At 31.1% G+C, this 11587-nt stretch overlaps 6 protein-coding genes and 1 non-coding gene across 7 annotated transcripts; 4 read left to right on the top strand and 3 right to left on the bottom strand.

Moving 5' to 3' along the window:
* Positions 1 to 26: 26 nt before the first annotated feature.
* Positions 27 to 1824, top strand: GluRS-m (putative glutamate--tRNA ligase, mitochondrial). The gene has a single exon (XM_027347117.2). It carries the CDS (start codon positions 29 to 31, stop codon positions 1640 to 1642), a length of 1614 nt encoding a protein of 537 aa, XP_027202918.2. The 5' UTR covers positions 27 to 28; the 3' UTR covers positions 1643 to 1824.
* On the bottom strand, positions 1391 to 3342 carry Rrp45 (exosome complex component Rrp45). The gene has a single exon (XM_027347118.2). The coding sequence runs from the start codon at positions 3231 to 3233 to the stop codon at positions 1644 to 1646; it is 1590 nt and encodes a 529-aa protein (XP_027202919.1). The 5' UTR covers positions 3234 to 3342; the 3' UTR covers positions 1391 to 1643.
* Positions 3343 to 4349: 1007 nt separating this feature from the next.
* TRNAP-AGG (transfer RNA proline (anticodon AGG)) lies at positions 4350 to 4488 on the top strand. The gene is made up of 2 exons: positions 4350 to 4385; positions 4453 to 4488. It is a non-coding gene; the product is annotated as a tRNA-Pro (tRNA).
* Positions 4489 to 4574: 86 nt separating this feature from the next.
* On the bottom strand, positions 4575 to 7142 carry LOC113796833 (biotin carboxylase 2-like). The gene is made up of 2 exons (XM_027347121.2): positions 6944 to 7142; positions 4575 to 6890 (listed from the first exon to the last, which is right to left on the bottom strand). Exons 1-2 carry the CDS (start codon positions 6997 to 6999, stop codon positions 4604 to 4606), a joined length of 2343 nt encoding a protein of 780 aa, XP_027202922.2. The 5' UTR covers positions 7000 to 7142; the 3' UTR covers positions 4575 to 4603.
* A 258-nt stretch (positions 7143 to 7400) lies between these two features.
* LOC113796838 (uncharacterized) lies at positions 7401 to 8478 on the top strand. The gene has a single exon (XM_027347126.2). The coding sequence runs from the start codon at positions 7401 to 7403 to the stop codon at positions 8001 to 8003; it is 603 nt and encodes a 200-aa protein (XP_027202927.2). The 3' UTR covers positions 8004 to 8478.
* LOC113796834 (uncharacterized) lies at positions 8000 to 9807 on the bottom strand. Its single transcript, XM_027347122.2, has 5 exons — positions 9672 to 9807; positions 9539 to 9597; positions 9442 to 9483; positions 9270 to 9378; positions 8000 to 9196 (listed from the first exon to the last, which is right to left on the bottom strand). The coding sequence occupies exons 1-5, from the start codon at positions 9783 to 9785 to the stop codon at positions 8000 to 8002; spliced, it is 1521 nt and encodes a 506-aa protein (XP_027202923.1). The 5' UTR covers positions 9786 to 9807.
* A 208-nt stretch (positions 9808 to 10015) lies between these two features.
* On the top strand, positions 10016 to 11504 carry LOC113796835 (methionine aminopeptidase 1). The gene has a single exon (XM_027347123.2). It carries the CDS (start codon positions 10126 to 10128, stop codon positions 11281 to 11283), a length of 1158 nt encoding a protein of 385 aa, XP_027202924.1. The 5' UTR covers positions 10016 to 10125; the 3' UTR covers positions 11284 to 11504.
* The last annotated feature ends 83 nt before the right edge of the window (positions 11505 to 11587 follow it).

Below are 11587 nucleotides of genomic sequence, written 5' to 3' on the forward strand. Positions count from 1 at the left end.
TTCTGTTTTTTTTTCGCATTCGAATCGAATGTTTTATCGTCGACGAATGTTTCGCGCAAAGATTTTTGTGTTGTTACGGCGGCCACCGAATTTGGCCACCGTTTTTAATCGACAATGTTCGTCAACCAACGAAAACAACGATGTTCGTGTACGTTTTGCGCCAAGTCCTACTGGTTTTGTTCATCTTGGTGGTTTACGTACTGCATTGTTTAATTATTTATTTGCCCGAAAACATCAAGGAAAATTTATCCTACGAATTGAAGATACTGATCGTGAGCGTATTGTTCCTGGTTCATTAGAAAGTATTCTAGATGTCTTACGTTGGTCAAATATTCAACCAGATGAAGGACCCGAAGAATTAGGTGGTTCGTATGGACCTTATATTCAATCAAAACGTACCGAATTATATCATGAAATGATTGAAAAATTATTAACTACTAGTGATTCAGTTTATCGATGTTTTTGTACAACAAAACGATTGGAATTATTACGTCGTGAAGCGTTGAAAAACCGTGAAACACCACGTTATGATAATCGTTGTCGATCATTGACCAATGAAGAAATTCAAAAAAATTTATCCGAAAATGTACCATTTACTGTTCGATTAAAACTTCAACCAGGTCCTATGACAATCAATGATTTGATCTATGGTTCGGTTACATATGATCTTAGCCGTATTGAAGGTGATCCAATCCTAATGAAATCCGATGGATTACCAACATATCATTTTGCTAATGTCGTGGATGATTATCATATGTCAATAACACATATACTTCGTGGTGTGGAATGGTTAGTATCGACACCAAAACATCTGATGTTATATGATGCATTTGGATGGCCTAGGCCAAAATATGCACATTTACCATTGATTGTTAATCGAGATGGATCAAAATTATCTAAACGTCATGATCATATACGTCTGTCTACTTATCGTAATCAAGGTTACTATCCTGAAGTTATCATTAATTATCTAACACAATTAGGTGGTGGTTTTGGTCAACTTAATACAGCAAATTGTGATAAAATCTATTCAATGGATGAATTAGTCGATGCATTTGATTTAAAATCCGTTAATCAAAATAATTGTAAAATTGATTTGGAAAAAATTCATCAGCTAAACCGGTTATATATGAAGAATTTAATCGAAAATGATCCTAATCGCATACGAAATGATTTAATTGAAATTCTTCAAAAAAATCAAGAAAAATTTCAAACATCATTACAATTTGATAATGATTATTTTGATAAAATTTTACAATGGAATTTGGAAAGAATATATTCTATTAATGATTTAATTCAAGAAGATTTTCTATTTCTTTGGTCACAACCAAAATTAACATGGTTAAATGATTCATCATCATTTGATTCGAAACAACAAATTCAACAAACATTACATTCAACAATCAATTTATTACAACAAATAGAAGATTTCAATGACAAAGATATCATTTTAAAACAACTTCGAAAATTGAATGAAAATGAATTATCAATGAAATTCAACTTATATATGAAACTTTTACGACTTTCACTGACCAATTTAACAAAAGGTCCACCTGTTGCTGAATCAATAATGTTGTTGGGAAAAAATCGTACAATTCAATATCTTCGAAATGCTATTGATTATGTTCAAAGCAACAAATGATTTATTTTCGTTTTTTGTTATTTTTTGAATTTTTCGTTTGAAATTCCCATTGAAGTTGTATGGTGTTATCTTCTTCATCATTATCATCTTCATTTTTATTGGTTGAAACATTAGCAGCGGCTAAAATTGCTTGTTTTTCTTTTTTAGTTTTTTCATTAAATTTTTCAATTGTTGAACGGATATTTGAATCAGTTGCTGCATGTTTTTTATCAACTATTGTCCATTTATTTATATTTGATGATGATATTTTGGCATCATTTTGCTTCGATTTTTCTTGTTCACTTTGATCATTCAACAATGGATCAGTTAATTGTGTTGTACGAATTTCAAATTGATTTGATTTTGATGTTGATTGTTGTGATTGTGATTTAAATGATTGTCGATCATCATTTAATTGATATTTATTAGTTTGGTTTTTCCATTTCGAACCACCACCATGACCATAATCATTAACAGGATAAATGCCATATTCTTCAAACATTGTTAGACCAGATTGACGATTTTGTTGTTGATTATCATCATTATTACCATCATTATTATCATTGTTATCATTATTTTCGTAAACAGGATTAAGATTAAAGTTTCGAGCAATACAAAGATCACCATTCAACATTGCTTCGAAAAAACCATAACGTTCGAATAATGATTGTTGTTGTGAATGACCACCGGAATAGTTATTATGTGAATCTAATGTACTTTTCAAATAATCCGTAACGAAACGTACACGTTCGAATGCTTTTTCCGTACATAAACGTAATAAACGTTTTGAAAATGATTGTAATGATAATTGACCAATTGATTGAATGGCAACTATTTCTTTCAAAACATTCGCACAAACAATCAGAACATTTCGTAGAAAATCTTCTTCCTCTTCGGTTGGATCACAAATCAATAATTGTTGTGCTTTACGCACAAATTGTTCATGTTTTTCAGCCGGTAAAATTTCCTGATTTTCCGTCAAAATTTTTTTCAAATGTGTGCGATCCATAAATTGAAATGTAACACATATTGGATAATGAAATAAAGTTATCGGTAGAGGATTACGTTCCTCATATGAATGTACGATAATATCACCATCAGGTGTTACAGTCGCATCTGGTCGTTTAAAATGCATTAATGATGCTATTGTTGCAATCGATGCTGCTTCAATAAGATTTCCATCAAAATTTAACAGAACTAATTTTGTACAAATACACCATACAGTTCGACCGGTCACTAAACATAATGATTCCAAATCTAAAACATTAATACGATTAATAATTTTTTCCAACAATCTTGTTGTTAATATAGCTTCGGTTGGTTGTGATCGTTCAATATTACGTAACCAACGTTCTTTACCACCAGCACCAATGTTTATGATAACTTTAAAACGGCCTTCTGATGGCCGAGTTATACGTGGTTCATCTAATGTTGCTTCGGTTGATGCATACATAACAGTATTGCCTAGCTGAACAAAACAAGAACCAAATGTTCGGCCAAAATTTACCTGTAAATTTCGTGATTGATAAAATGTTCGATTATCCAATCGCTTGTTTTCCAATAATGATTCGATCAGAAAACTTCGATTACAATTTGGTATAGTTCGTGCCATTTTTTAAAAAAATTCACTTCAGATTGTCAAACCAAACAAACGAAAAACAAACATCAATCAGAAACAAAACACACGTGCGATGTTGTTGTTTATTATACTTTTCCACTCTTTCCACATCAACCATACCGATAGGATCATAATAGTCGGAAAAATAATTCGAACTTTTTTTCTCTCAAGCATGTTTCATTCGATTTTTTTTATTTCCGTATCACTCATCATCGTCATCATCACTAATTCAATTTGGAAAAAAGAAATACCAGAACTTAATCAATTCATATGTATCATCAAAAATTTATTGCAATTAGTCATATAAAAATTGGTTAACTAACTCTCCAAACAAAATTAAGAAATCAATTTATCTTTCTCTTCTGACAGATAAACCACCATGTTTTCATGTTAGAATGATATAGTGGACGATACTTAATGGTATCTGAGTTTATCAAACGAGAAGCCCGATTCATTATCATAGGTAATGAATTGGTCAACATCAAAAATTGGGATATAATCCATTTAGTCATATAAAAATGGGTGAACTAACTTCAAACAAAATGGAGATCAGTTTATGTTGAACATGAATAATCATGTATTGTTTGTCACTATATAAACCTGTTGGAGACTATGACTTCCAGTCAAGTTCAATTAATCAGGCATCAGATGAATGTATATAAAGACCAACTGTGATAGATGTTGGTTGTTCATTTTTGTTTTTATTATTGTTAGATGTGATTTTTATTATTGTGATGATTTGTCTTTTTAATTAAAATAAAAAAAGTTGTTTTTATCTTTGTTTGATCATTTAATTCACAACAAAACCAATCATTTGTTTAAACAAATCTTAATATTGTTCTAAATAAAATAAAGATATTTTATTCAAAATCAAAATGTTTATCTTGCAAAGATAAATATTTTTTATGTTGCTTCCATCTTTTTTTATCTAACAGACATCTTTAATGATAAATAACTTTATTAAATAAAAAAAATATTTTTGAAAAATATGAAAAAAAGAGTTACAATTATTTTATTCGTTGATTTCCTGTATTTTTTCAAAAAAAAATCATGGAAAAAAATTCTCGATTGGAATAACATTGAAATTCCGTACTTTCACTGTAATTGTTCGGCCTAGTGGTCTAGGGGTATGATTCACGCTTAGGGTTTAAACATTGTTTAAAATTCTTAAGCATTAAAAATTAGTTGCTTAACTCGTTAGTTGAAACTAATTTGCGTGAGGTCCCGGGTTCAAATCCCGGCTGGGCCCAACAAAGGATTTGTTTTTTTTTAATTTTTTTAAAAAATAAACTTTTTTTTTAATTTTAAACGAAAAAATAAGAAAGACAAAAAAGATTACAAAAAATATAACGTTTTTTTTGGTTTTAATTTGATTTTTCATTTTTATTGGCTGTTTTGGTTGACGGTTTTAGCCGTAAAATAATTGAATTTTTTTGAACACTATCACCTGATTTACAAAAAACTTGTTCAACTTCTCTTTCTGATTCATTCGGATCAAATTTAGCTTGAACAATATGTTCCATTTTCATTGCTGTTAGAATTGCAATTATATCACCATCACGAATTTTATCACCCGATTTGAATGGAACTTTTTCAACAACAGCTGTCATTGGACTTTTAAAATTTTCACCATCAAATATTAATGAATCGGATGATTCTGTTGAATTTTCAGATTTTGATTGAAGAAATTCAGGTAGTTCTAATTCGAATGTAAATGTACCAAAATTATGATCATAAACCGAAATTGAACGTCGACCATGTAAGGATATATCGAATGTTTTACGACATTCATTACCATCACCATCGATTGTTATAATCGATAGCTGATTTTTCGAAAATTCAGCTTCAATATTTATGGATGTTTTTGTTTTGTGATTATCATCTAAAAAATCAAGTTGATATCGCTGATGACCACGACATTGAATAGAAAGTTTTGTATTCATTTTATCATCATTATTATCTTGTCCTTGTTTGGAATTCAAATGAATTTCATGAATAGAACTAAATGATTCGTTTGAACCATTGATCCATGGTCCTTCGATATGATTAAATGGTGATGTCCAATCAGAATTACGTTGACGATATAATTGTTGTTGATTGTATTTTTGTCCATATAAAAAACCAATAACAGCAACTGACTGAATTAATCGACGATGATATTGATCCTGTATTAAAGGTCGACAAAGATCTTGTTGATGTTCGGCAATAAAATCCGTATAAACATCACCAGATTGAAATTTAGGATGCATGGCTAATCGTAAAAGATAATCAATATTAGTCTTCATACCGGCCAAATGATATTCACGTAATGCTTGACATAATTTTCTCAATGCAGTTGGACGATCTGGTGCCCAAACAACCAATTTAGCAATCATTGGATCATAATAAACTGATACTTCATCACCTTGCCGAACAGCAGTTTCGATACGAATTTCATGTGGTTGAAATGATTTTGGCAGTGATAATGATTCAACCAGACCTGTGCATGGTGCAAAATTTGATTCCGGATCTTCGGCATAAATTCTAGCTTCGAATGAATGTCCAATTGGACCATCGATAAAATCTTTTTGCTTTTTTGGTAATGGTTCACCACCGGCTATACGAAGTTGCCATTCAACTAAATCTAAACCGGTAATCATTTCAGTGACAGGATGTTCTACCTGTAATCTTGTATTCATTTCCATAAAATAAAACTGCTCATCACGGCTATCGTAAATAAATTCTACTGTACCAGCACCATGATAATCAACAGCTTTGGCTGCCTTAACGGCTGCCGCACCAAGTTTTTCGCGAATTTCCCGAGTAATATGTGGTGCGGGTGCTTCTTCAATCACTTTTTGATGACGACGTTGACTTGAACAATCACGTTCAAAAAGATGTATACAATTTCCATGTTTATCACCAAAAATTTGCACTTCAACATGACGTGGTCTTTGTACAAATCTTTCCAATAAAACAATATCATCGCCGAAAGATTTCATTGCTTCACGACGTGCCGAATCTAATTGTTGAAGAAATTCTTGTTCATTTCTGGCTATACGCATTCCTTTACCACCACCACCACGAACAGCTTTAATCATAACAGGAAATCCAATTTGTTTGGCATTTTCTAATAAATCTTCACTACGTTGTTGTTGATCATTATGAAACCCGGGTATTACCGGCACATCTGCATCAATCATAATCGATTTGGACAATGATTTTATACCCATCGATTTTATCGAATCAGCTGTTGGACCAACAAATATCAAATTATTTTCCGAACAAAGTTGAGAAAATTCAAAATTTTCCGATAAAAATCCATAACCAGGATGTATTGCATCCGAATTGGATCGTTGTGCAATATTTATCAATTTTTCCTTTACCAAATAACTATTTGCAGCTGGTGATGGTCCAATATGATAAGCTTCATCGGCCATCGAAACATGCATTGATCGACGATCAGCATCACTATAAACGGCAACTGTTTCAACACCCAAACGTCTTGCTGTACGTATAATACGACAAGCAATTTCACCACGATTGGCAATCAATAGTTTTTGAATATTTTTCACTGTAGATATTGCTGGCCGATGACTATCACCATAATGATCTTCATTCAATTTGGCCGTAGAAAATTGAATCCGATTCCTAACGAAATGAAATGGTCGCCTTGATTTGACATTTTTTAAAAATGATCAACCACAAAAATGAAAACAATTTACCTTAGAAATGATGATTGAGAACAAGAATTTCGCATTCGAATTATACCAGACATCATGATTAATTGACTGTAATGAATTGAATGCAATTCGGTCAAATTGATTCATCAAATGATTCGTTCTAAATGTTGATGGTGGTGGTAGCCATCGATAGCCTTGAGAAATGACTGAATGCATATTTAGTGACAACAAGAAGAAGAAATGAATGTTGATTTTGTTATCAACATCAATATCATCGTCATCGATCATCTTGCAAGATATCAATATCCATGGATGGCGTGATTCAAAATAAAAACTCTCAACAAAAAAAAACAAGTTTTAAATTTTTACAACGTATAAACTTGTTGTATCATCATCATTCGTTTATACGTTGCAAAGAAAACATTTTCACGTGTTGAGTTTGAATTTTTTTGTTAAATTTTGAAAAAATCTTTTTTGTCATCAAACAAATATCGAAAAAATGTTTTCCGGTGGTAGAAAAATGGAACGATTTTCCAATCCATCAGCATCATCATCAGCGGCTGCGGCGGCAGCAACCCAATCAATGCCATCAATGATGAATGATTCAATAAATTTAGATGACCCATATTCATTAAAATTAGAACGTTTAGATATTCTAAATATGGATGATTCGAATCCGTTTATGCAACAAATTATTGAACAACGTAAAAATCTTCTGGATGATTCCCGGATAATGATACGATTATTAGGTTTGGATCATTTTATCGATAATGATGATGATGATGATGAACGATTAAGAAGGAAAAAAATGAAAGCAAAAAAATTGGCCGAAAAAAAGAAAAAGACTGCCACCGTTGTTCGACGACGATATAACATCGATGATGATGATGATAATGATCAACCAGTATTAGTGGGCGATATAATGGAACGTGATCCATTGGATAATAACAAAATAAAAACTCACGATGAAAGAATCGATAAAAATGACGATGACGACGATGATGATGATAATGATGAAGAAATTCTAAATAATGATTCCATGGAAGAAGATAACGATTATATGGAAACATATTTTGATAATGGTGAAGATTTTATTGATTAGAATTGCAATTGATAAATATATAAATATTGTTGACTTTGATTACGTTGACCGATTATTATGAAATTATATTGCCAATAAATTTGATAATGATAATCTTCAAAATATCTCATTTCCCTTAATTTGATCGTACGAATTGAATGTTTTAGTGAATGATTGAAACGCGATGCTGACCATTGATGTAAATTATCAACAATATGTAACTGCAAACTATGTGAATATTCTAAATTGATTGTCAATAATAACATTGTATCCAATTGATCAAGATAATCACATTGAATTATTGTTACCGATAAAGATCGATCATCGATCATCCCTCTTAATTCATTGACATTTAATGTTTGTATCAATCGAATCGAATTATGATCGTTGTGGGATGATTTTGGTGGATAATGACGATAAATGGCTAAATAATCACTTGTTATATAATAAATTGATCGTTTGATTCCATTGAAATAAAGTTGATGTTGGAATAGTTCACTATTGTGACAATGATTATCATTGAATTGTTGATTTTGTCCGCATTTTAAATCATGAATGTAAAAATTGGATGAAAAATTGTAAAAACCATATTGTTTTTGGTGACATAAAAATAACCATGGTATTGGTGAAATGAATTCAATTGTATTACAATCAAATTTAAATAAACATTCGGTCAATTTTTTTACATGACAATTTGGTTGAAGAAATTGTTGATGATCAACAGTAATGGATTGATCAATTGCATTGAGTTTGAGGATAGAATCTAAATGATAAATAAATAAACAATTCCATGTTGATCCTGATGAACCATAAATAAGCAAATCATTTTGTACAGAAACCATACTGATTGTTTTTCGTTCAATGGCTTTATCAAATTCAACAAATGTTCGTAAACGAAATGGAAATAATTTAAAAATTATCATAGAAAATATTCCAATATTTGAATCATTCCAATTCCAATAATTTCTTTTCGAATGAATAATTAATTGTTGACAATTGGCATCATATTCTAAATGACGAAATTGATAATAATTTAATGAATCCATTGATAATGGATATTGTTCAACAATTCGACCCGTACGATGTGATTGTATATACAAATGGGTTGATTGTTGTTGTTGTTGTTGTTGTTCATTGTTTGAATTTGTTTTCAATGCAAGACAATAAAAACCATCAAGATAATCTTTGGCCGGTAATGGTACTTTATCAAATGACTTAAGTAAAAAGTAAAAAGATGTTTCAATTAGTAATTTTCCTCTTTGAAAATTCAATCAATAACTTTTTTACCCATAACATTGATGTAATGAGCATATAATCAAAAAGACGTTTAAATGGATAAGTGGATGATGAATAAATTTCCTGCAATCTATCCATATTATTTTGATTCAGATTGGTTCTTGAAAAAATGATAAAATTTACGATGAAAGTTACGCGTTAATTAGAAATTACAAAAACTTACAATGTTTCGCATTTGGTCATTCGATTCGAATAAATGGATTGACTTTAAAAAAAGAAATTATTTTATTGAAAATTCGAAAAAAATTCACTAAACTTACTCATCAATAACTATTGGACCTGAATATGACTGAAATTTAATAAATTCATAACGATCATACTGTAAAAAGATTTGTAATTTCAACAACAACAAAAAAAAATTAACAAAAAAACAATGAAAATTTCAACACAAACCTTGATCAATGATTTTTCCACTCGTTCTTGGAATAACCATGGACATTGATGATACAAACCTAATTCACGATCTTGTATCAGACGAAATATTTGTAACTTTTCGCTTTTGGTCATTTTATCAATTTTGTTTGAAATTTTCGAAATTGGTTTTCATTGTGTAACGTATTCTATGTTCTATGTGTTCTGTGTTGACAATGATACCCTTTTATTCACGATTTAAGATCGATAGATGAAAGAATTTTTCATCTGGAATTATTCTAATGAATTGTTATTGATGAATAAAGATTTTCGTCCATTATGAATAGCGTCGAATTTCTCTTTCTGTGACATTTTGAAAAAGCGTGATTCAACAATAAACATTGCACATGTTTTTTTCCCTCATCTTTTATTCGGGTCATTTATTTTCACATTTTTTTTGTTGAAAATTTTATCAAAAAATTGAATAAATTCTCAAATGACCTCTGTAATTCAACAATGTACAGGTTGTGGTGGTGAAGCATCAACACTGAAATGTCCACAATGTTTGAAATTAGGTATTGAAACATCGGTATTTTGTTCACAAGATTGTTTTCGAAATGTTTGGCCTAAACATAAACTTTTACATCGAAAAAATGCTGTTGTTAATGAAAGTGAAGAAAAAAATGAAAAAACAGCCAAATCTCCTTATAATCCATGGCCATTGTTTAGCTTTACGGGATCATTGCGGCCAATGTATCCATTATCACCAAAACGAACAGTACCGGAACATATAATGCGCCCAGATTATGCCGATCATCCACTTGGTGAATCGGCTTCGGAACAAAGCGTGAAAGGTTCGACACAAATTCGAGTATTGGATGATGAAGAAATTGAAGGAATGCGTGTTGCCTGTAAATTAGCACGCGAAGTATTGGATGTTGCATATGAAGCAGCCGATATCGATATAACTACCGATGAAATAGATCGTCTTGTACATGAAGCATGTATCGAACGTGAATGTTATCCATCGCCATTAAATTATTATAATTTTCCTAAATCCTGTTGTACATCGGTAAATGAAGTGATCTGTCACGGTATACCTGATCAACGGCCATTAGAAAATGGTGATATTTTGAATGTTGATATAACTGTTTATCATCGTGGTTTTCACGGTGATCTCAATGAAACAATGTTTATTGGTGAAGTTCAACCGCAACATCGAAAATTGGTACAAGTTACATATGATGCATTACAAAAAGCTATTGCCATTATAAAACCGGGTGAAAAATATCGTGAAATCGGTAATGTTATACAGAAACATGTTTCGGCACATGGTTATTCAGTTGTACGAAGTTATTGTGGTCATGGTATACATCGTTTGTTTCATACTGCACCACAAGTACCGCATTATGGTAAAAATAAAGCATGTGGTATTATGAAAGCTGGTCATTCGTTTACAATCGAACCAATGATATCGGAAGGTAATTGGCGTGATCAAACATGGCCCGATGAATGGACAGCCGTAACGGCCGATGGCCGACGTTCAGCACAATTTGAACAAACATTTTTGGTTACCGATAATGGTTGTGAAATAATGACTCGACGACGAAAAAATAATGGTCAACCTTATTTCATGGATAAATTGATTCAATGAATGGAAAAAATATCGATTGTTCAATATCGATGTATCGATAACATTTTGATTGTTTTTTTTTTGGAGGAGGATATCCTTTTAGTGATTTTGTTTAGTGTTTTCCGCTTGCTCGATTTCGCCATTTTATCTCATTTTTTTATTTGAATATAGAAAATTTGCATATTGAGATTAAATAAAATTTTTCAAATTTCTAATAAATGTCATTTTTTTCTCTTCCCAAATCTTCTCTATATTCGCAATAATCCTCATCATCACGAAAGAATTTGCCAGAATTATTACTACTGCTGAAAAAAGACCAACAAGA

This window comes from Dermatophagoides pteronyssinus, unplaced genomic scaffold (genome assembly GCF_027571235.1).
Source record: "Dermatophagoides pteronyssinus isolate colony J.1.1.1.1 unplaced genomic scaffold, Derpt_VIB-CSIC_2022.12 sq0004, whole genome shotgun sequence".
Taxonomy (NCBI): domain Eukaryota; kingdom Metazoa; phylum Arthropoda; class Arachnida; order Sarcoptiformes; family Pyroglyphidae; genus Dermatophagoides; species Dermatophagoides pteronyssinus.

Excerpts from the sequence above, each read along its gene's own strand:
- Rrp45 (XM_027347118.2), bottom strand. The coding sequence starts at position 3,233 with ATGGCACGAACTATACCAAATTGTAATCGAAGTTTTCTGATCGAATCA.
- LOC113796838 (XM_027347126.2), top strand. The coding sequence starts at position 7,401 with ATGTTTTCCGGTGGTAGAAAAATGGAACGATTTTCCAATCCATCAGCA.
- LOC113796834 (XM_027347122.2), bottom strand. The coding sequence starts at position 9,785 with ATGACCAAAAGCGAAAAGTTACAAATATTTCGTCTGATACAAGATCGT. Across the intron at positions 9,379-9,441 it reads ATGACCAAATGCGAAACATT|AACCAATCTGAATCAAAATA; the intron begins GTAAGTTTTTGT and ends CATTTTTTCAAG. Across the intron at positions 9,197-9,269 it reads TCATTACATCAATGTTATGG|TCATTTGATAAAGTACCATT; the intron begins GTAAAAAAGTTA and ends TTTTTACTTAAG.
- LOC113796835 (XM_027347123.2), top strand. The coding sequence starts at position 10,126 with ATGACCTCTGTAATTCAACAATGTACAGGTTGTGGTGGTGAAGCATCA.
- LOC113796833 (XM_027347121.2), bottom strand. The coding sequence starts at position 6,999 with ATGATGTCTGGTATAATTCGAATGCGAAATTCTTGTTCTCAATCATCA. Across the intron at positions 6,891-6,943 it reads TCTCAATCATCATTTCTAAG|GCGACCATTTCATTTCGTTA; the intron begins GTAAATTGTTTT and ends TGTCAAATCAAG.
- GluRS-m (XM_027347117.2), top strand. The coding sequence starts at position 29 with ATGTTTTATCGTCGACGAATGTTTCGCGCAAAGATTTTTGTGTTGTTA.